Raw genomic sequence first — 25551 nt, forward strand, 5'->3', positions numbered from 1 at the left:
TTTTATATTTTTTCAAATGTTATTTTTTTAAAAGAAAAGAAAAGAAATTTTGAGTAAGGATAAAGTAGTAGTTTCACCTCACCCCTATAGGGATACATAATTATTTTCGATTTAAGGTGATATTTATAATTTTTTAAATAATAAGAAATATTCATAATTATATTAAATCTCATTGAAGTTAACTCTAGTTTACCCTTTTTGTTTAGTATATTAATTGGACTCTTAAAAGTGAATATTTCTTCAACTTTGATAAAAATAAAACATTGTCGTAAGATTTTTTTTTTAAATGGTGTTTTGGCTAATCTTATTTAAAATATAAATATATATATATTTTACAAATATTATGAAGTTAATAAAATATTAATAATTAAACGTGGCAAAAATTGATCTGAACTACAATTTTCATCAATTTAAATGTGTCGAATTTTTATTAAACTTAAATGGCACTATGCGCCAAATAGTACATATAAATTCCACAATGTGCCAAGATATGTGCCCCATGCTCTACGGTGGTCTTTTACTAAATGTATTTATACTTTTTTGTTACTGGGTCAGTATTATTCTATTTCGATTCATATCTAATAAATAATTATAGTTATTATATATATACCATATTTAGAACTTATGTGTAAAATATCGTTTAGGCTGTATTATACCCAAAATAATTAAGTTCAATCTGAGTGTTACTTATTAATTTTTGTGTTGTTTTTTTATAATAAGTTTGAAAAAATAAATCCTCTAAAAAGTTTACATCGAAATCAAATAATAAAGTTTCTTAAAATGAATTAATGCAATTCTGCATATTTTAAAATCTAATATAAAAATTAGTCTTAGGTCCGAATCCAAGAATTAGCTATTGTAATAATTATGAGTATGGATATTGTCGGCACATGGACAGGTCTATTTTCACCTCCAAATTCTTCTTATACTGAAACCTAAGAGATAATTCCCCGAAACTGGAAACAAAAGGAGGTAATAACCACAATATACATGTGTGTGTGTGTTGTGTGTTGGCCCCACAGGCACAGCGACAGGCGCACCGCACCTAACACATTCTTACATTACCCACATAACCTTGTTAATTACTCGCATTTCATCAACATATATACAACTAATTATATATATTTCCTAGCCCAGACATATATATATATATATATTGAACTGCCTGGAAATGGGCAACGCCGATTATACGTATCCATGGTCCAACGATTACAACTCGCACGCCGCCGCGAGCCACCGCGTGGCCATCCCTCCGCCGCAGCCGTTCGTGAAGTCGCTGAAGAACACGCTGAAGGAGACGTTCTTCCCGGACGACCCACTCCGGCAATTCAAGAACCAGTCGCCGAGGAAGAAGCTCGTACTCGGGTTGCAGTACCTTTTTCCCATCCTGGAGTGGGGCCCTCGTTACACGCTGCAGTTCTTTAAAGCCGACCTCATTGCCGGGATCACCATAGCCAGCTTGGCCATCCCACAGGGGATTAGTTATGCCAAGCTCGCAAACTTGCCGCCAATTCTTGGCCTTTGTGAGTACAAATACATATATATATATACTTAAATTTCCGATAATTAATATTTTATTAATTATTATTTATATATATAAATTCTTATTTTGTTTAATTGATTTATTAGATTCGAGCTTTGTTCCTCCGTTGGTTTACGCCTTGATGGGGAGCTCGAGAGATTTGGCAGTGGGGACGGTGGCGGTTGGATCGTTGCTGACGGGTTCCATGTTAGGCCAGGTGGTGAATGCGAACGACGACCCTAAACTCTATCTCCATCTGGCTTTCACGGCTACACTCTTTGCGGGGCTTTTCGAAGCTGCGTTGGGTATTTTCAGGTTCATTCTTACCTGGATTAAGTTTGATTAAATCAAATTAATCTAAAAATAAGCGTGATATACTTATAATGTAATTGATCATTTAATCTAAACTGTCCACCAATCACACGATAGATGCACCAATTTAAGTTTGCTAAATGAAAAAATAATTAACCATTTCATTTAAAAATAAAATAATAATAATATTTTTTAATAATAAGATATATATATATATATATATGATTCCTGAATTTAAATTTATTAAAAAAAATAAAAATGCAGGCTAGGGTTTATCGTGGATTTTCTGTCGCATGCAACGATAGTAGGGTTCATGGGGGGAGCAGCTACGGTGGTGTGCCTCCAACAGCTCAAAGGCATATTTGGACTTGACCATTTTACCCATGCAACTGATATGATATTATTTATGCGTTCTGTTTTCACTCAAATTCATCAGGTATTTATTAATTATTATTTCTCGCTCGTCCCCCTTAATTAATTTTCCCATGCAATATTTCCCATTAATGTAACTGCAGAACGAGAACAATTAAAGTCTAGAAAAAGACTATGAGTGGATAAAGATTATTTATTTATATATAAATACTCGGATTTAATTGATTAATCACATAGTTTGACAATTTTATCCTTTAATAAAATTAATATTGCTTCTATTTTTTAATTAATATCGAGAAACAGTATAATTCATATAATTTATATATTATAAGATAATTTTTTATGTATAAAAAAAATTATAAGATGAGTTTAGAGTAATAGAAAATGGGAATTGAAGTTGAGCCACTAAAACATGTCGTGGTTCCAAGAAAAGCTCTAGAAATAAGAAACTGGAATTAATTAGGAGTTAACGAAATGTTAATTTGGCAGCCAAATTTGGGAGGTCAGTGTCCTAATTATCTCATCCTTGCTACTATATATTATCAACCATTCAATTCTTAAATCTTAATTAACTACTTCCTAATTTCAATTAATTAACATAAAACACATGAGATGATACCAATGAAATATGACTTTTTGTTATGGTTAATTATCATTGTTAAAGTAAAAAATCATGGTGAATACTAATTAATCATGGTTGTTCAACGACTATTAACCGTTGTTTCTGTAAACGAGGCCAAAATATTTGCTATAGTAAATATTTCGGCCACAGACAAAAATCATAGCGAATGTTGATTAACCATGGTTAAAAATTTAAGTTTCCATACCAATCTTATTTACCCATGGTTGATAGTATTGATTTATTATAATTTTTAGGTTAAATTACAACGACCCTTCCTGATGTTTGACATAATTACAAATACCTCCTCATTGTTTGGAAAATTATAAATATCCCCTAATTGGATGGAGTTATGAAATTATCAACTTTGACCTTGTTGTATTTTTTTATTTTTTTAAAAAAAATTAAAAACTTAATTATAAAAAAATCAAATGGGATAGATGGAAAAATTTTAAAAAAATAATCAACTTAGTCAATAAAAATATATTTTTTAAAAAAATAAATAAAATTATAATTTTTAATACACAAGGATATTTTAGTTAGTTCATCATAAAAATAGATAAAAAAAACTAATGGATTGGGTCAATTATTAGATAACCGTCAAAATCAAGGGGTATTAGTAATTTTTCAAATAATGAAAATGTATTCGTAATTATAATATATCTCAGGGGATGTCGTTATAATTTTCCCTAATTTTTAAATTGTAGTGATTGATTTATAATGTATGAAATAATTAAATTTTTTCTAGTGCCATAGAACTTGGAAGCTCGTGCAAGTGGCCCTACTTTTACGTACTATTGCTCCAATATTTACAATTTGGCCCACACTGACTCCCAATTTGGACGTCATATCCTTGAAAACGATCGACGACTGTTAAAATTTAATTAAATACGTATTCACCAAGCATTAATTAAGGTTGATACTGCTCCTCTATAAGTATAAATTAATAGTACGTAGGTGGTCCAAAATCGTTACTTGGGGGGATTAAATTAACCCTTTGTCGCATTTTTGCCTACGGCTGTGGATATAACATTTTGTAATGGCGTTTACTTAGTGTATTGATGATATGCGCAGTGGAGATGGGAGAGTGCTGTGCTGGGATGTGTTTTCCTTTTCTACCTCCTGCTCGCCAGATACTTTGTAAGTCATCACAGTAAATTTTCATTCCAATGGAGTTTGATAGTACAGTTTAAGAAAAACAATTAATTACAGGTTAAGTGCAATTTATTATGTAATTGATTTGATTCGACAAAATCTGATTTGAATAAAAATTTTCACACTATAATATTACTTTACTATAAATATATTTTGAGTACTACTTATATATTACAAGGGGTTAAATGTCTTATGATATGATATGTGAAATGAGCAAATACTCTGTAAAAAACAAATAGCAAATTCTCCCTCTGTTTCAAAAAATGAAGGGTAATTTGCTTAATTTTTCAAGAGTGATTCGCTATTTTGTTTTTCACAGTGGTTCTTTTGCTCATTTATCATATCATTGGGGTAAATTGAATTTTTTTTCATATTTTAAGTTTTTTTGTTTCATTTTTCAAGAAGTATTTTCTTTTATAGATAAATTAAAAATTAAATTTAATTAAATCTGCTAGAACTACTTCAATATATATATATATATATATATGTGGACTGTTATATGTATATGTATGTGTTGGAAGGCGTACCATTGAGAGATATGAGCGCCTGTCCTCAATTTTACCACAGAAAGGCAACAGGCTACAAGTTAATTAAGCACGCTTTTCTGAGAATCCACGACTTCTGAAAGGCCCTACAAACAAAACTTAATTCATCAAAACCCATTTTTTTAACAATAGAGGTGCTAGATATTATTATATATACTAATGTATTAATTAATTAATAAAATTATTTATAATAATTAGTCCATTATAAATAATAAATCCCCACAAATTACTAATAAAATGTAAGACCATAAGTATATATATATATATATATATATTCCAATTGCAACATTTGAAATTCGTATTTGAGTTTAATTATTCGTAATTAAATAATTATATATTTATTTATTGTTATTGGTATACAGAGCAAAAAGAAGGCAAAGCTGTTCTGGATATCAGCAATGGCGCCATTGACATCAGTGATACTGGGAAGTCTTCTGGTTTACTTCACACATGCTGAAAAGCATGGTGTCCAAGTGGTCAGTCATATCCCCCTCTACCTACTCTTCTGTTTCTACCCTTTTTGTTTGTTTTCAAATGCACCACCATTAATAATGTACTAGGGAAGGTAAATACATTGCTATATATACCCTTTTGTTCACACTAGAAAATGATATTTCGGGACATTTATGATTGGTCTTATATGTCGGAAAATGTACAGATCCATGTTCCTTGGTCTGTATCCTAAGAGGTTTTCATGATAATGGGTAATCGATATTTTGGGGTATAGATCAGGCTAAGAATAAAAATGAATGGATCATTTTTCTGATTGAACATTTCTGCCCTTTTCCAACGGTGTCTTCATTTCTGAGGCTATTCCAGGTTAATAAATCCATTTCACTCTTGGATCATTAGATGTGTACTTTTCTTAGCAACTATTGTAATTGTTGGTCGTAAAAACCTACATCATAAAAAAAAATAAAAATAGATTGAATGTTTCTTGGAATTTTTCGAGTTGTAGCTAGACTTGATAAGAAATTTGGCTCATGTGAGTAGAATTACTTTTGGAATAATTAAGTCTACATCCTCCTGTATATTGTCTATTTACACCAAATCGTTAATATCTTTTGAAAAATTATACATACAACCATCAGAAACGTCAAAATTATTTACACAAATCATCCCTATTTTTTTAGAAAATTACAGATACACTCTTGAAAAATAACAGCATAATTACACAAACAATCCCTATTTTTTTTTTACTATTACGGTTAATTTCTATAAAACAACATAATTTATATAAATTACGGGTAAATGTAACTTATCCCATTATATGTTAACAAAAAATAACTTCTCTCCGGGACTCTCAAAACCCGGAACGTTGTGTAAATTAAGTGAAGTTGTAAAGTGGATTGAAAAAATTCAAAATTTTCAATCTTGAACTGACAAAGAAGAGAGAGGGAAAAGAAGGTAGGGATGGGTTGTGGATTTGGCGTTATGCTCCGACAGGTGGTTGTTGTTCTTACATGATGCTATTGTGGTTGGAACATTAACCGATGAGGCCTAAAAGTAAAAAGCTTTGCAGATCGGAGAGCTAAAGAAAGGGATAAATCCAGCATCAATAATGGATCTCAACTTTGATTCGCGCTATCTGACAGCAGCAATCAAAACTGGCATTGTCACCGGCATTATTGCTCTGGCTGTAAGTATTTTTCTGTCCTTTCTCCTCTTCCAAATTTCCAAATTTTCAAAGTTTATGGTCTCATCATATAGTTTCTTTTGGGACCAATCCCTTTCTCTCTCTCTCTATGTATATATATATTTGTATAATATCATAAATTTCAAACATTAATAATTATATTAATGAATAGATTAATTAATCATTAATATTATTTACAAGAGCCCCACACCATAATTAAATTCAAATACATGATTTTTATAGTAAATTACAACGAGCTTTCATGTAATTTGACATTATTATAGATACTCCTCATAGTTTAGAAAATTATCATTACCCCATGACTTTAATGTGCGTGCATCCAACAACTATCTCATTCTGTTAGTCTATATTGGATTTTCAACAATTTCTTGAGTGAACTGACTAATTATAATTTTACATATTTTTTATTTTTCTTAAAAGAGTTTAATGGACTAAAAGGATAAGGAGGAAATTTCACCTATCAGCTTTTTTTTTTACAGACTTTCAAATTATAAAGAAAGGTAAAGGCAAAGTGGACATTTTTAAATTTTTATTCAAAAATTACATAATTTTATTAAAAATATTTATAAGTATGATAAATTTCAAACAAATTCATTGTAATTTATTTTTGTCATTATTATTAAATTTTATTATTCCTGAACTAAACTAAAATCAATAAATATTTAACCAAAGAAGTTTAAGAGACTAGCCATATGATGATATTGATATTCTGTACAAATATTCACTTCAAATTAGAATAAAGACCCCTAAATGTTCTTTTTCAAAATTTTCTTAATTAGCAATATCCAAAATCCAAAGTATCTTATTTTCATCAACTAAGAACAGCAAAATCGTCCTCCCACGATGACACATTATTGTTCAATACAACACAAAAAAAATATAAACTTAATTGTGGTTAATTGTCATAGTTAAAAATAAAATAGTCATAGTAAATAGTCATTGACAATGACCATACAACGATTGTTGGTTGTGGTATCTGTGAGGGTGGCTAAAACATTTGTCATGGTAAATAACTTTTTCTTGATGAAAAATCTATATTTTTGCATGGATTTTATTTAACAGTGCTCATTGATATTAAAATTGTAGACAATAGTTATTTCTTTTAGTGATAATAGGTTGGTTTTGCTTCCAAGCTGCATAATCTTGTTTCTGACGAGGGCTTATTACACTTTCTCTTTCACTTAATATATAAACATTACGTGTATAAAAATTGTATTATTTATTTTATTTAAAAAAATTATAAGCATAAACGAACGCAATATCATTAGTGATTGATGTGTACATGTGTGGACAGGAAGGAATAGCTGTAGGCAGAAGCTTTGCGATGTTCAAGAATTACCACATTGATGGCAACAAAGAGATGATCGCTTTTGGAATGATGAACATTGCTGGTTCTTGCACTTCTTGTTACCTCACTGCAGGTGCCTACTACTTACATATTGCTCTTCAAAATTTCATTCCTTTACTAATGTGGATTGCGATTCGATTGAGGTCTCGTTCCGTGAAATATTATTCACTCTAATTTCGTATGTGTCTCATAATTTTGCCCTGAAAAGTCATCTTACTAGGGAGAAGAGTATTTGGGACTTATAAGCCGCTCAAACTTCTACCCTACAATCAATATTGTGGGATGGTTGCTTATATCACATATCCCGTGTATATTTATTTATTTGTGTAGAATATTACAATTGATGATTGTAATTTGTGATCAGGGCCATTTTCGCGATCAGCGGTGAACTTCAACGCAGGGTGCAAAACGGCAGTTTCTAACATAGTGATGGCATTTGCAGTGATGATAACGTTGTTGTTTCTAACTCCATTGTTTTATTACACGCCCCTCGTGGTGCTCTCCTCCATCATTATAGCTGCGATGCTCAGCCTCATAGACTATGAAGCAGCCATCCATCTCTGGCACGTCGACAAATTCGACTTTGTCGTCTGCATGAGTGCCTACATCGGCGTCGTCTTTGCCAACATCGAAGTTGGCCTAGTCTTGGCGGTGAGTACCTAATTAACCACAAATATAATTTCTCATTCAAGATTCTATACACGTGACGTGCACAAGGTAAATAAAAAAGAAAAAATACAACATGATTTGAAATTGAAAACTATCGTATGCAGATCGGATTATCTATTATGAGGGTACTACTCTTTGTTGCAAGGCCAAGGACACTGGTTCTTGGCAACATCCCTGACTCCAAGGTTTACAGAAGCGTTGATCAGTATCAGAACGCGAACAATGTTCCTGGACTTCTGATTCTTGAGATTGACGCTCCCATTTACTTTGCTAATTCAAACTACTTGAGAGAAAGGTAACCTCGAACAGTCAATTACATGCTAAAATGTAGGATCATAAATTCCTTTGTTCTCTTATCATTAATAATCGAAATACAGTTGTTGTCAATTTTCTTACCCTTATCATTCAATTCAGGATCTCAAGATGGATTGATGATGAGGAAGACAAGTTAAAAGCATCAGGAGACACGGGTCTGCAGTATGTTATACTTGACATGAGCGGTGAGTGATCAACGAACAACCGAAAAAGCATACAATTTTGATCAAAACTATTACATATGCTGATTAATCAATCAACTGCATGCAGCGGTTGGAAACATTGATACAAGTGGGATCAGCATGCTTGACGAGGTTAAGAAGATCGTTGACCGAAGAGGGTTTAAGGTTTGTTATTGTTCACTTCTATGATTCACTGTCTAAATTCAGAAACTAAACCATATATATATAGTCTTGATGGGCTTCACAAGGTTACTGATCATCCGTTTTTTCGTCTCCAACGAGCAGCTAGCGTTGGCCAATCCGGGTGCTGAGGTGATGAAGAAGCTAAACAAGTCGAAGTTCCTAGAAACACTCGGCCAAGAATGGCTCTTTTTGACAGTGGGAGAGGCTGTCGGAGCATGCAACTACATGCTTCATTCTTGCAAGCCAAAGAGCACGGCTGACGATCAATCAGAAAAGTATTCGAACAACATTGTTTGAGCTATATATATATTTAGGCAGTTACCATTAGAGTGTTTACGGCATTCGTGCATGTACTATATATTTATTACAGCGAGTCGATGGGGTCATGAGACTAAAAGCTCGGAGGTAACTATTAACATACCTAGCTCCAAAGTCCAAAATAATATAACTACGTAGAATTAATGTTTGGTACTTGCGTATTTTTGTGTATCCTCTGGCTTCAAAAGTCAACAAGAAAAATGGATTGCTTCATCATTTGAACATTCGGGTTTGTTATAGCAATTAGCTTTTGTTATTGCTCCACAACTTAGGAGTATTATTAGCATAATAATAAAATTGGTGTTGCGGCGTCATAATGCCCATTTATATGAGAAAAAAGATATTTTGTTTTATACAATATAGATATCGAAATTACAATAAACCTCATTTATTGAAGTTTGATGAGTCACACTCCATTTTGTTAGGATCAAGTGACTAAAAGATCTATTGCTATAGGGAGACCTCTTCAAGCTTATACATTTTGAATCCTTCATCTTTTACTGAATCTATCATTTCTAAGGCATCTTTAGTAGATTTATCTTTTGTTGTTTCCTCCAATACTTTATGTCATAATAAAGTGTGGCACATGCGCCTTGGACACTCTCTATGCAAGCAGTAAAACATGTCTCTTCTATTCCTTTATCATCTGAAGCTGATCATATTGCTTGTATTGTTTGTCCACTAGCTAAACAAACAAGACAACATTTTTCCCTTAAGTGACATCTCATGCCTCAACTATATTTGAACTCATTCATATTGATATTTGGAGACCTTACCAACAACATTATCTCTGGATTTTCCTATGTTCTTACTATCGTTGATGACTTTAGCAAGGCCACTTGGATCTACTTGATGAAACATCAATCCCAAGCTTGTAACTTTCTATCTAGTTTCTTTATTATGGTCTTCACTCAATTTAATGTCAAAGTTAAAAATGTTCCTTTAGACAATGGGCTCTCAACTTTTTAAGCCATCAAATGCAATCTATGTTTCATATACTTGGGATAATCCATCTTATGAGTGTCAAATCCACCAAAAATAATTATTACGAAGACTTTTATAGAAGTGTGAGTAGGGTCGAATTCACAGGGATTAGTTTTAAATTAATTCCTTCAAAATAAAAATAATTAGGGGGTTTTTGATTGTGAAGAAGAATAAAAATAAAAACTAAATTAAACGAAAGAGCTAATAAAATTAGAAGAGGTAAATAGAAGAGAAAAGTATTCCAGTTAAAGACAAAATCATGCTTAATTTCACGGTTGATCATAAATGCAAAGATAACAATTATTCATGATAGATAAATTGGTTATGGCCATTGGTACGACTTCACCTTTTCTTATCTTGTGGATAGTCAAGGAACGTCCATTGACTAAATTCCTAATCAGTAAACAACCTTGCGAACGTCCTTAATATTTAATTTACCGACAGCAGTAAGAACCAAAAATGCACAATTCTAACCAATAAATTCCTACGAGGATTTATTTAAGTTAGATTGTGCATTCCCCACAACATAATCGAAAACTTCTACATAATCAATTATGTATGTTACTACTAGTTATTGAACTAGAAAAACAATTACAAATTTACAAGTTTAATTGGCTAGGCAAATATTCTTGACAATGAATAACGGTACCTATCATTAATAAATTAGATTATTTATAATAAAAGCACATAAAACAACACATATACCAATATGAATAAAAGTAGAAGATATGCTCATGAAAGAGCGCATGAAAAGCAAAGTAAGAAAATATTATAAAAACGTAGAGAAATAGAGAGACGAGAATTCAAGATCTGAAATTCTCAAGAGTTCAAAAGAGACTCTTAAAGTGAATTACATCACATATATATACTAACTAGATTCTTAATTCTATTGGGATTAAAAGGTAGATTCGTATTTGAACTAAAAAACTAATGGAAATAAAATTATTATCCTAGTTAAACTCCTCATTCATCAAAAGGTAGTCCAAGCAGCTCTAAATTCTTGCCAGAAATCGAGTTTGAGTCTTGTCCAAATTTTCATTTTGATTCTTTTTTTCATTTTCCGTTCCATTTTTTCTTAGTAGACTAATGTTGCAAAATAATATTTAATTTGGAGTATTTTGGTAACAAAAGAGGTCAAAATATCACATGAAATAGGCACAAAATGCGATCTTATCACCATCAAAAGACCTAGACATATATACCCGAACAAAATAGTAAGGTGGAGAGAAAACATAGGCACCTTCTTGATGTCACTGGAGCTTTGATGTTCCAAGTTTCACTTCCAGATAATTTTGGAGTGACTCTATTCTTACAGCAACTTACCTAATAAATTGAATTACATCTCATTAACTCAACTAGAAAACTCCTTTTGAGCTTCTTCATGGTTACCAGCCTACATATGATCACCTTAGGGTGTTTGGATGTCTTCGCTATTCCACGGTTGTTGGTCCAAATAAATATTGTTTGATCTCCAAACAATGTATCTTAATTGGCCATGCTCCAAATCAAAAAGCCTATAAACTCTACGATTTACAGTGACATTCCACTCATATATCTAGGAATATAACTTTCCAAGAACAAAGTTTTCCCTATCAGTCCAGTATTCCTATATCTCCCACGTCTTCTTCATGTCCTCTACCCTCAATCCCTCTTACTACAGATTCCAAATCAAAACCCCTCATCCACCTGCAGTTCAACGTGAAATAACCACTTATGTATCTAAACCAAGTATGTTAAAGACATTGTGGACAATATAGGTTTGACATGAGTAAAGTCCATTACTACCCCTCTACCATAGGGTGTTAAGTTAGGCATTGACTGTGGGGCTTTACTCCTTAATCCGGATTCCATTATATGCTTGATAGTTAGTTTACTCTATCTCAATTTTACTCGTCTGACACTTCTCATTTTCTTCAGCAGTTGAGTCAATATTTGCAGCATCCGTGTGAGCTACATTGGTTTGTTGCTTTCCATGTCATCTGTTACTTGAAGGGTTATCCCTCTAAAGGACTTTTGTTTCCTTCCAGTAACACATTCCAGCTCATTGGCTTCTACAACGCTGATTGGGCAACTTGTACAATATTAGGAGATCAGTCACAAGGTATTGTGTATTTCTCGAATCCTCTCTTATCTCTTGGAAGACCAAGAAGCAGTCCAGTGTTTCCCATTCAACAGCGAAAGCCAAATGTCGGAGCATGGGTGCTCTAATTTGTGAATGAAAGTGGATCTCACACTTACTTTAAGATTTTGGGGTGGATGTTTAGTTGTTGATTCCATTATTTTGTGATAACAAGGCGACCCTTCACATTACGGCCAACCCCATGTTCCACGAACATACCAAACACTTGGAAATAGATTGTCATATTACATATGATGTCTTTGAGCATGGGTTCATTGATCCATCCCCAGATTCGTTGTGCGGATCAGCTCGTCGATATGTTCCCAAAGGTTCTTTCTGGCGCTGTGTTTGCTTCCACAGTTGGCAAGTTGGGCTTGGTGAGCTTCTTCCCTAATCCAACTTGGGTTGGGGGTGGGGGGTTAGAATGGTGATGGTTGTTGCAAAGTTAATACAAATCCAGCTGAAGCTGAAATTGTGCTTGTTGGTCTTACGTTTTTGCTTACACGCTTTTGTTCGTATAATTATTCATTTTATTCTTCCTTTCATAGATCGTCTTGGTACACGTCAGCTTATAGATTTTTACATTAGTAATGGAGTTAGACAAGAATAGTTGCTACTAAAAAAAGCTTGGTATTTGAGATCAATAACAGAATATATTTTATTAAAAATCCATGACTTCCTCTCTCCCATTGCAGTTTCTTTTTGCTAATTTCCACAATATTCTTTCAGAGTCAAACAGAGATTATAAAATTAAGATAGAGGGCCAAAGGAGATGGAGTATATTCTAACACATTCCACTAATAGACTATCCTTAGAATATATAAATATTATGTCACCACTTCTAGTACATTCCAGAACAAGGCGATCTATATTAAACAATTGTTTGTGTACAATTTGGCTTTTGTTTATAAATTAATTGATTGTAGTGCATGTCATAACAATATTATCCTATTCCACCAAAAGTGCATGAGACAATAGATTTTATACTCAAATCTGATGCCACTCTGTCCTAATAATTGTCTCCTCTTACAGGCCCCGTGAATTCTTTACATTAATTAATGTTTTTACTGTTGAGAAAGGACCAGAACTTTTATCGAAGGCTGGGCTGCCCCTGCTTTGTCCCCTTCTCGCACCTACTTCTATTTTTCATTATATTAATGTTTGTTCTTTTTCAATTTTTTTCAGTAAATTTGTCCCAAAAAAAAAAAAAAAAGACATACATAATTACATCAGATATGAATTATAGTAATATAGGAAAATATGAAAATTAATGAATATTCTTGCAATAGATAAGTAAATTCTTATCTAATATTTTTCAATAAATTGTTGTCGTAAAACTTTTAGAATTTTTTAATTAGTAAGGACCATACATATTGTTTTAAAGACTGTGGAACTATACAATTTAAGTATTCTAATGATGATAAAATTATATTTAATGATATGTCCTAAATAAATACGTTTCGATATGCATGTCTAACTCAGTTAATTTATTCAAAAGAGGCCTCTTTTCAGCCTCATACATACATCATAAATTATAGGAACATTCTTCTTTTCTCTCTTATAGTTTGAAAAATTATATTTAATACCCGTGAAATTTATTTTTACTTAATAATAAGTCTCTTTGTTATCAAAATTCGTTGAATTTGTTGGTATTAGAAAAAATCTGAACAAAATCGATATTTAAGGCTGCAAGGGACGGAGGTACTTTTGTCATCTGATTTTTTTTGTTAATAAATAAATTTAGTGACTTAAATGAGAAACTTATTTGTTAGACTGAAGCAAATCTTAAGTATACTAAATATAATTTTCAAATCACATGGGCTTGCATAATATTACATCAAAGTTCAAGAAAGGAGAGTGTAATTATCCTTAAATTATATATATATATATATATAATCAATTATTATGAAAAATAGATAAATTTGTTGGAACAACATAGTGCCTGGACCAAAAACCACTCGATTTTGAGGGTTCGATACACCTGAGGTAGGTTAGGTTTAATTCATGAAACTGATATTTAGTGTTGCAATCAAATGGTGTGGAGTTGATCATAAATAAAATACCATACTGTTTGCCGCTTTTTGAAAACGTTGATACAAAAAATCTGTGGAACATCTGGTGATCGTAGACACGTCTTTTCCGTGGTCCTGCCGGATTTAATTATTTCGATTTGCACCTTATTTTTCTTGTATTATTCATAAAGACAATGTACATACGTATGTCTGTTTCTTTGATGTATATCATGAAGATCATATTTGTCTGTTAATTGTAGTACGGGTGCATGTTGCATTCTACATACTAATTCTTGGAGGTTTTAGGATTGTTAGTTTTGTGCAATATTCACAAGATGTCTTCATCTATGTAGTAAAATTCTCGATTTTTTTTTGTTTTTGGTTACTTTCTATGCTTTCTTCGACTTGTATACACCACGTATTTGATGAAAATACATTATGTTTTTTCATAATTTTAAGACAGCTGGAGAATAAAAATATGAAAGGATGCAATGATAATAAGAGAAAGAGTATATTACAGCTACATTTTCTAAAATTTGACATAATTACAAACGCTTTCATGTTATTTAAAAAATTACAAATGAGTCCTTAAATTGAAAATAATTATATAGCATCTAAACAGTGGGTGGAAATTACTACTTTAAGAAAAATATATGAGAAGTGTAAGAAAGATTTGACGGTAGGTAAAGTATATAATCCATAGAGCATTTCAAAAAAATCTAAAAAAAATATTTAAAATTATAACTCATAATCTAAATGGATATTTTAGATAATTCATCACAAAAATTGACCAATGGAAGCTAACAAAATGGGCAGATTTTAAATTAAAATTAAAAATATTTATAATTATATCAAAAACAGTATTTTATAATTTAGCCTGAAAGTATACAGAGATGTTAGCAAATGGTATACAGATATTCTCTCCATATGGCTAGCAAGTGCAGATTCTATCTACAACTAACTGCTAACTAATTAACGACTCTATAAGAATGTGACATGAAACATGTCATAGACCACACAACCTCAAACAACTAATATTCACACATTCTTAATTATAGCCTCCAAGATTTTTCCATTGTGGAGATTCACTTCTCTAATTTCTCTCCTCTGTCAAACTTACTCCCTACATTATTACCTTTCACCTATGAAACTTTTTTATAATTTTATTTTATTTTTTTATAAATTAATGTTGAACTTTATATTTTATTTGATAAGAACATCTTATATATATATATGGTTTTTAAGTATATAATTTTTTATGTATGTAGTACATATATCTCTAAAGTAAAAATAAAACACGATATTAATTGATTTAGCAGTATACTCCTAGATTAGGTATAATTACAAAATACACACTCATTGTTTGAAAAAATTATCAATACCTACTAATATTTGATGAGATTATGTAATTCTTGTACAGATGCTTGGAAATGTCCGCTTTACCCTTACCATTTCTTTTATTAAAAAATTATAAAAGGAATCGATGAGGTGAAATTTCCTTCTTACACCTCCAGTCCATATTAAAAGGGTTTAGAAAATTCAAAAAAAAAAAGTAAAATTATATCATAATAAAGGAATTGACAAATTGTTCGAACGAACATTAAAATCAGGAGAGATATTGATAATTTTTTAAATAATAAAAGAATATTTATAATGATGCCACATCTTAAGAATGTTGAGTGTAATTTACCCATTAGCTTATAATAAAAGAGAATTAAAAATACAAAAGCCAGTGGTGATCATGGCTATAAATATCACGCTCAGCAGTAAGTGGGACAACAGCAATCCACCAATCAGAGCTCCTATATTTATTTCATGATAAAAAGAAACTATATTTAAAAATTATGAGGGTCATAATCATCACCCACATCAGCCTCTAGACGTTAATTAGCTTTTTGAATGAACAAAGTGTAATTATACCTAATTACCCATAATTACAATATTGAACATTTAAAATAATATGTATATATATATATAGCAAAGATAGATTATTATTATTATTTTAAATATAGAAGATTGCAAGTTGTTCTAGAACTTTACATATATAGAAGCTGCCACCCGCTCAAATCTCAATTCACAGCCGAAACAAGAAAGCGCAAATTGTAATGTAAGAATAAAATATTAATTGGAAGATTCCAACCTAATTATCCATAATTCTAGAACGTTCTGCGGTAAAAATCTTGCAGAAAATAAATAAATTACCATTTTCTAGCTATGTTTAGAATCTTTGATGTCTGCTTCCTAGTACAGCTTCATCGCCTTCCTCCCTTTGTATAAAAATCTGCTTTCCTAACTGAGCAAAACCTTACCTTAAAGCCCTCTCTCTCTCTCTCTCTCTCTCCTTTTTCTTCAAAAAAACAAAACTCTTTCAGACTACTACAGTTTCATGCACACGGCTACAATTCTTCCCTTGTCTGCTTTGCTCCAACTACTTGTCATTTTTGCACAATTTGGTCGTGTTAAGGCATACAAGTAGTTTCCAATTTTGGAAATCTTGCAAATAATGAACCCAATATTTCGAATTAAGGAAGAGTATCCTGGAGGGTCATCTTCGAGTGTATGGCAACTGTCAAGTGATCAGCGACGGCCGGAGGCGGCGGAATATTGGGTGGCGCCGCCGCCACGGCCAATGGAGGGGCTGCATGAGGTGGGGCCGCCGCCGTTCTTGATGAAGACTTTTGACATGGTGGATGACTTGACCACCGCTCAAATAGTTTCTTGGAGCAGAGGAGGTCATAGCTTCGTTGTCTGGGATCCCCATGCCCTCTCCACCAGCGTTCTCCCAAGATACTTCAAACACAACAATTTCTCAAGCTTTGTCCGTCAGCTGAACACTTATGTAAGTATCCACCCCCCACACCCCCCAGTCCTAAAACTGCTAAATCCTTAAATTCTCTGGTTTTCAGTTAAGATTGAGAATAATGTGTGTGTAATATCTGCGGGTTTCACTTTTGATGTTTGAGTATATATGCAACTTAACCTGGACTGTTAGTTCTTTTACACAAACTTTGTTCCTCCTCGTAAAGGTTTTGCTGAATGTGGAAAGATTCTTCTGAAGATTTACTGATCAGTTGTACAAGATGATGATGATGATGATGATGATGATGAGGCCCTTTTGAGTATGAATATTATGAAAAAATGCCCATGAACAAAGATCACTCAAAGGAGTGGAAATTTGGTTGCTGCAGGGATTCAGAAAGATTGACGCAGACAAATGGGAATTTACAAATGAGTCATTCATCAGAGGCCAAAAGCATCTCCTAAGGAACATTAGGAGAAGAAAGGCGCCCTCTCAGCCTCTTCCTCACCAGCAAGCCATTGCCGGTCCATGTCTCGAGCTAGGAAGATTCGGGCAAGACTCGGAAGTCGAACGCCTTAGGCGGGACAAGCAGGTGATGCTGATGGAGCTCGTGAAGCTCAGGCAGCAGCAACAGAGCACTAGAGCTTACATTCAGCAAATGGAGTTAAGGCTGCAAGGGACAGAGAAGAAACAGCAGCAGATGATGAGATTCTTGGCAAGAGCAATGCAGAATCCTGACCTAATCCACCAGTTAGTCCAGCAGAAGCAGAAGAACAAAGAGCTAGAAGAGGCTATGACCAAGAAGAGGAGGAGACCTATTGAGGCCGGGGAGTCTAGCCGAATCAAGGTCGAGCCCTTGGAGTTTGGCGGTCTTTATGGACCCCAAGTGTCTGAACTTGAGGCGCTTGCTCTAGAAATGCAGGGGTTTGGGCGGGCAAAACAGGAGCCGGAGGAAGAGTCTGAGGACGATGAAGTCGAACAACTAGAGAGTTATCATGATAAAGAACTCGACCAGGGGTTCTGGGAAGAGCTGCTGAATGAGGGATTTGATGAAAGAGAAGGGGTGTCCAAGAATGACGAAGAAGGTGAAGAGGAAGATGTGAATGTGTTGGCTGACAGGTTTGGGTTCTTGGGTTCAAGTCCTAAGAAATTAAGCTAGCTCTTTCTTACAGGGAATAATCGACAGTGGTATTATATTAGGACAGCCTAAGACCAGGCTCTTTGGGAGAAGATTTCGGGTATCATTCTCCATTTGCTATTCATGCTATGGACAATAAGTACTTTATCGTTTAGTGACCTCATTTGCTAGTTTATGATAGTTGGAATCTTGAATATTTGCTATAGTTCGGTGTTGGTTCAGGTAGGATTATGTGGATGATGTTATAATACTATGTTTCACTTGGGGATTGTCTGTCTTAGTATTATGGACTGTTGATTCTTATTGATAGGAGAGGTACTTTATTGAAGAATGGAGCTTTTATTCGGATTGGATATGTTCTACTCAAATTTTATCATATCATTTATTTTATTTGACATATTGTATAAAGATTGAGTTATCTAATTTTTTATAGAAAGATTTTGTATATATAATGTGTATATGTTAAATGAAATAAAAGATACATTTATGTTCATATAAGTCACGATCCGATAGACTTTGTTAAAGCTCCAAAGCTGCACCCATGGTCCAAATCACGCAAGAACCCGAGCTTCAATTCCAGGCCTTGCGTTCACTAAGCACAGTCACGATATATTGAGAAGATCCTAATTACAGCTATTCGATTCTTAAGTCAGTAGGTCAGTAATTCGATATGAAGCTAGGATAATTAGCTACAGCAGTTCTCACTTACTTACCGACGTCTAAACTGATGAATTATTTATAACTTGTGTTTATATATGTGGACCTATCACATCAAATAACATGTTTTGTTGATCGTCTTAAATTCATAATAGACCAAATGACCAAATGCAAGGATAACATCATGATCTAGCCGGATCAGGTCAATATTGATATTCCATATCTTTTTGAATTAAGTCGAATGATACTTTTATAATTTTATATGAGAATTCAATATTAAATATAATTTGAAATATAAAACTCAATCTGTTTTTTACCGTTGTGTTTGTATTATTAGATTTCTTTGTCCTACTCCTTGTCTATTTTCTCATTTTGTCGTGACAAATAGCAATTAGAGTTCCGGGGTCAAAATCATTCAACTAACATGTCCAGGAACAAAATTATTTAATTTTGGCCTCACATACCCTTTTATTTTCCGGTATGATTGATATTTTGAATGCCATCGTGTTAAAAGGAAATGTTTTTTTCTTTTAATAAAAAGTGGCATTTGTTGTTTTCTTGGTATTTAAGAAGATGGGGGGTGGAGGAGGACAGGAACAGAGGTGCAAACCTAGGAGGTTGGTCGGTTAGATTTTTTGGTTGGTTTTGGCTTTATTTTTGTGCTTTAATTGATTGAGAGAAAAGGGAGGGTGGGTGGGAGGGTCGTCATAAAATAAAATCAGGTCGGTCTAGGGATTTCCTCCACTAGTCAAACAACTGGTGAATATTTTGTTTTCAGAGATGATGGAATTGCGACAGATATTTTCCAACTTTTCATATATATACACTAAATGTTGTTGTATGTAGTTTTCGTGTACGTAATTCTTTTAAGTATAAATTAAGTCCAACAAAAAAATTCTATAATTATAAACGAAACAGTAGATTCCCGTATGCATAATCTAATTTGCATCTTTTATTAAATTCTAATTACAATTATAGTTTGCTTTGTGATGTTGGTCGCAAAAAACCTTTAATTATGTCAATTTAATTTAATATTTATTTAAGGTTTCTGATTCATTATAGGAATGATTTAGTTATAATTTTACAAGACTTGACAAGTATTTTGCCCGTTATGTTTTATATTTATGCTGCCCGGTTATTATTGAATTTATTATGATGATTATGTATTGGGATTTCATCCCTAACGTGATGAGCTTAAAAAAAATTACTATTACATACCAATGATACTGAATATAAATTACAAGCCAACAATACAAAAATTACACACAGTAATTTTACAGCAATATATATCAGGGGAGACAATCCATATAAGGCTCAGAGAGTCAGATCCGTTATTTTGGCTTTACTCATGGTCACACAGACCGACAGCCTAAAAGCATTCATAGTTGCTCAAGCTTGGCACTTAGCCCTTTGGCCACACGACATCCCTTTCACTAAAACCACAAAGATTTTCACACGAGCCATATAAATTTCGGATTGAGAAGTGGGGGAGGAAGAAGATAGATTTCCTTCTTGCACTCGGTTCTACACATCCAAAGAACCGACCACTTTAAATGGTGGTTCTGGTTGTAGAAGAGAGGCAGAAGAAGGCAGTGGTTGAAGTCCCAAGGAGAAACCATGGAAACCGAGGCATTGAAGAAGAGAAACAGAGAAGACAGCGACTTGAAGAGAGGAATAGAGAGAGTCAGATTTTGTGGGTTTAGGGATAGGTTTTATTTTTCAGCAGCTGAATCGGGTCAGGTCGGTTTGTAGGCCATGAGCTTGGGCTGGACTTGGGTCGTCCAAGTGAGTGAGCCTACCATTTGATTTTGGGCCACAAATTTTTCCAATATATTCCCCCTTAGACCAGTACCTAAAATAAAGAACCAGGCCCAAGGGGAAAACAAACGGATCTGGCATTTTCATCATTGCCATTTATACCTGCAAAACAGAGTCGTTAGTAACAGGATATCTTAAGCACAAGGCATAGCACACAGCTCATTAACTTTTGCACGCAACAATTAACACTAAGTTAATAATAACTAAGCTATAGTTTATTGCCACCGAGGCACATTCACAAAGACTCAACCAGCCACTTAGACACATTTCACGAAGACTAAGTTAGCCACTTAGGCACACACATACAGCCACTAAAGCTAATAACACAGCCACATAGGCTAGTTTACTCATACAGCCACTTAGGCACGCCCAGCCACACAGGCTCAACAAGCCACTTAAGCATAAATCACACAGTCACATAGGCTAAAACCACTAACAAGGCAAAGTCACAAAAGATATACAACCACATAGGTTCAAAATCACAAAGACCATCAGCCACTGAGGCTAAGTCACAAAGATATACAACCACACAGGCTCAAAAAATACTTAGCAGTACTAATTATACACTAAATATGAACTTGCATACAACATCCACAAAGGACCATCCTTAATGCACTAAGCATTAATATTACACACAGCAAGAATGCACATAGTGATCATATGCACAAAGCCAAAAAATATTCTTCAGCAATAATGCACTTATCGTAAAATTGCACATAGCATTCACGAAGAAAGAAAACCAAGGATTCCCAGGCCAAATACCCGCGATCTCAAGGATCCGACCTGGTGAGGATTAGCTGGGAATAAACCACAGTTCAAGTATTATCAAGGGAATAAATAATTTTGACAGAGTAATACCAACAGTTATGGTGTGCACAAAGCAGATTAATATCACAAAGCAAAAATAGTGGTAATAATACCACTAAGCAGAAAAAGATAATAAGAAATTAACAGTTTCAGATTTTGCTTTTCTTCAAAAAACAGTTTTCCAAAAATCCTTAAAAATTCGAAAGCTTTTCCCCGTAAAACATTAAATGAATTTTTGTTATGTATCAACTTTCAGCAAGAATACAATACTTATTCTCAGCAATAATAGCAAGAATACCAAGTATACAAAAAAAATGCAGATTGTTCACAACAGATCCGAAAAATCACACATATTTCGCAAACTTTTGTTTTTTTAAGGATAGTTTCCAAAAATATTTTGCACAAAGCGATATCAGAGATAATAGCAAATTTAAATTGAAAAATGTTTAAGAAAATGTGGCAATTTCAGTTGAATATTTCAGCAAAATATCAACAAAGAAAATAGCACCAAATTAGTCTCAACAGTTAAGCGATATTCTAACAAAAAGATAGCCAATAATAATAGCACGAAACAGAAAAATATCACAAAACCAAAAAATAGCACTAAGCAAGAAAAATGAGAGATATTATCGTAGGATCTTCGAGACAGAGCCCAAGATCTGATACCACTGTTGAGATTTCATCCCCAAAGTGATGAGCCCAAAAAAAATTACTATTATAGACCAATGATACTGAATATAAATTACAAGCCAACAATACAAAAATTAGACACGGTAATTTTTGCAGCAATATATATAAGGGGAGACATTTCGTATAAGGGTTAGAGAGCCAATCTGTTATTTTGACTTTACTCACGGTCACAAAGACCGGCAGCCTAAAAATACCCACGGTTGCTCAAGCTTGGCACTAAGCCCTTTGGCCACACAACACCCCTTTCACTAAAACCACAAAAGTTTTCACACGAGCCATATAAATTTCAGACTGAGAGTGGGGAGGAAGAAAACAAATTTATTTCCTGTACTCGGTTCTACACATCCAAAGAACCAACCACTTTAAATGGTGGTTCTAGTTGTAGCAGAGAGGCGGAAGAAGGCGGTGCGTTAAGTCCCAAGGAGAAACCATGAAAACCGAGGCATTGAAGAAGAAAAACAGAGAAGACGGTGACTTGAAGAGAGGAAGAAAGAGAGTAAGATTTTGTGGATTAGGGATAGGGTTTTATTTTTCAGCAGCTGGATTGGGTTGAGTTGTGGGCCATGGGCTTAGGCTGGACTTGGGCCGTCCAAGTGAGTGGGCCTACCATTTGGTCTTGGGCCACAAATTTTTCCAACATTATGAATTTTTAATAGATTATTTTTTTTTAAAACAGTTAAATTCTTTACAATTGTTTGAAGGGTCACTAGTACCTTTCCTAGATTGGCATTGAGAAAAGAAATTTTCATATGAGTTTTTCAAAATACTTCTTACATTCCCACGATTATTTGATAGTTTTGCCTACATGATGATTGGGTCCTAATCTCCTCATGATGATTGATGTGGGTGCTTGGGGCAGCCCAACTCACTGCCTAACCAAACAGCCTAGGCAGCCCAAGAAGGAGGATGGCAGTCCAGGACCTCCCACAACCTAGACCGTAAGTAAAGCCCAATGAGATGTTCGGCCCCAAAATGCCTATACACGTAGCAACCCACGCTCCAACATGACACTAAGTTGACCTAGGTGTCAACAGTCACCCCAAACCACATCAGCTCAAGGAAGCTCACATGAGCAAAGGATTCCCTAACAAAAAGGGCTCCTCGCAAGCGTGGGGTCTCCCAAAGTGAAGGAGACTAGCACATCCACCTACATATAAGATGAATTTATCCCTTATCCAACCAACTGTCACGAGTTTCTCTGAGTAGGTTAGACCCCTGAAAAGGGGGCACTCCCCCTATAATACAGGTTCAGTCCCTCTATGCGGGGGATGGCTCTCCAAGCAAACTTTCAAGTATTTTCAATTATACTACTACTTATTCTTGCACCCTTTATCAATCTTGTTCACCATATCTCAATTTTTATATTCATTTACCTTTTTGGCTTTATCTTATTACAATTTCAATACTTATTTGGGCATTGAAGTGCTAATATTTTTTTTACAGCACCTACGGTTTGGCCCAAGCTTTGAACGATAGTTCGTATCTACTGGACCAACTGCTATTTTTGCAAGCATCAATCGTGAACATGAGATGATATTCTATTTAGAACTATTGGAGTTTTATTTTGAAATTATAGTCAACCGTTAACACCTAAAGCAAAGAGGCGGCAATGGATAATATAGGACAACAATAAGCATCGTAACTCTCTATCTATACAGCTTTTAAATTTCTTAATTAAATTTTATTTAATTTATTTCATTACTATATGCATTATGATAGAATATTATACTGATATTTTATGTGAAATTATTTTAAAATATACTATAAACACAAATTGCACAATATCCACACCAATGTTTGCTAGTGATTTGAGTCGTTAAATCTGTGTAAAAAGGAAACTCTGCATAATAACATAAATTTAATGGAATTTTATAGGTATGCTTTAGGAAAATTCTTACCGAAATCAGATTTGATCTAACCAAACGAATTACAGACAAGTATAATATACTTGTTATGTAATCAATTATTTTTTTAATTACATACTAATTATACTCACCATTTAATTAATTCGAATTTTTTTAATTACATACTAATTATACTCACCATTTAATTAATTCGAATCCAATCATACTCGATTTAAACCAAAATATTCCGTGGCTATATACATCATTTTTCAGCAATACCTCAGACTCAATGAAGTAATTAAGAGTGAAGGTGCTGTATATCAGCTCGGACATTTGGGCCTCTGGACAGGCCTGATTACCCAACAAAGAAGCCGAAACAGGCTTTGTAAGCCCAGCCCAATCAGCTAATAATGTAATGGGCCTTCAGCAACGGAGAACCAATACAGAGGCTCGTGAACAAGGCCCGTATCATGGCCTCATCACAGAGGCCAATCCCACATAGACTGTGACCAATACTCCGAAATTCTATTTAGCCAATTACTCCAGTTATCATCCCATTGAATTTTCTATTGCAACATTATCTTTTTCATTTCATATGTATCTCATATTTATAAAATCTTACCTTATATAAAATAAAATATAATATGCAGCATAAATTACAATAAAAAATCCAATCCATTTCACCACGAGATAGACAACGTAAACGACATACCATCTTTACTCACGGTAAAGCATCTTCTATCTCATTTTAATGTTACATAATAAAGTCACGTCAATCCGTGTATGATATGCATTCCACATTTAAATTATTAATAATTTAATTATATATCTTAATTTTTACAAAAAAACACGTGTCGTTCATACATGAGTGCGACGATATCAAAGTGTGGTAAAAAATCTCAACTGTCATCCTATCCCACCCCAGCAATTGGAGAAGGAGGAGTTTAACATAGGAAATATGTTGCATATAACTGGGCTGATTTTTTCAAAAAAGAAAGTTGTTGAAAATTTTAATTTAACCTAGTATGGCTAATTACTATTGTTAAAAAAAGATTATGATAAATACAAATTAATCACAATTTCGTAACGGTCATCAACCATTGTTTTTGCAAGTGAGATCGAAACACTAGTCATAATTAAAATCATAACAAATATTTTGGCCACATCAAAAAACCGTTACAAATATTGATTAATTGTAAAAAAAATTTAAATTCTGGCATTAATTTTGTTTAATCTTAATTAATAATATTAATAGACTATAATTTTTAAATATTGATTATTTTATAGTGCAAGGGAAAATGATTTTCTTTTTGAGGTGTATATATGTAATAATTTGAGGTAGAGCAAAAAGTTAGGAGAAAAGATGAGGAATGTAAGATGCAGAGGTGGTAATGGTAATGCATGTAAAAAGTAATAATAGGATGGGTTGTGTTTGGATGCATATAGAAAAGGAAAGAAGCGATTGTGCATCAAAGAATCTGGCAA

General features: G+C 33.5%; 2 protein-coding genes across 2 annotated transcripts; both read left to right on the forward strand.

Moving 5' to 3' along the window:
• LOC105165309 (sulfate transporter 3.1-like) lies at positions 1056–9463 on the forward strand. The gene is made up of 12 exons (XM_011084281.2): positions 1056–1523; positions 1630–1837; positions 2099–2270; positions 3900–3965; positions 4888–5001; positions 6048–6164; positions 7477–7603; positions 7895–8181; positions 8304–8494; positions 8614–8699; positions 8785–8861; positions 8982–9463. The coding sequence occupies exons 1-12, from the start codon at positions 1172–1174 to the stop codon at positions 9174–9176; spliced, it is 1992 nt and encodes a 663-aa protein (XP_011082583.1). The 5' UTR covers positions 1056–1171; the 3' UTR covers positions 9177–9463.
• On the forward strand, positions 16566–18603 carry LOC105165310 (heat stress transcription factor A-7a-like). Its single transcript, XM_011084282.2, has 2 exons — positions 16566–17151; positions 17501–18603. The coding sequence occupies exons 1-2, from the start codon at positions 16816–16818 to the stop codon at positions 18269–18271; spliced, it is 1107 nt and encodes a 368-aa protein (XP_011082584.2). The 5' UTR covers positions 16566–16815; the 3' UTR covers positions 18272–18603.

The sequence above is a fragment of the Sesamum indicum genome, linkage group LG6 (genome assembly GCF_000512975.1).
Source record: "Sesamum indicum cultivar Zhongzhi No. 13 linkage group LG6, S_indicum_v1.0, whole genome shotgun sequence".
Classification (NCBI taxonomy): Eukaryota; Viridiplantae; Streptophyta; class Magnoliopsida; order Lamiales; family Pedaliaceae; genus Sesamum; species Sesamum indicum.

What these genes read in the sequence shown, in the direction of transcription:
- LOC105165309 (XM_011084281.2), top strand. Translation starts at nt 1,172, where the DNA reads ATGGGCAACGCCGATTATACGTATCCATGGTCCAACGATTACAACTCG. An exon ending in CCGGCATTATTGCTCTGGCT is followed by an intron (nt 6,165 to 7,476) that starts GTAAGTATTTTT and finishes ATGTGTGGACAG; the next exon opens with GAAGGAATAGCTGTAGGCAG. An exon ending in AAGTTGGCCTAGTCTTGGCG is followed by an intron (nt 8,182 to 8,303) that starts GTGAGTACCTAA and finishes TATCGTATGCAG; the next exon opens with ATCGGATTATCTATTATGAG.
- LOC105165310 (XM_011084282.2), top strand. Translation starts at nt 16,816, where the DNA reads ATGAACCCAATATTTCGAATTAAGGAAGAGTATCCTGGAGGGTCATCT. An exon ending in TCCGTCAGCTGAACACTTAT is followed by an intron (nt 17,152 to 17,500) that starts GTAAGTATCCAC and finishes TGGTTGCTGCAG; the next exon opens with GGATTCAGAAAGATTGACGC.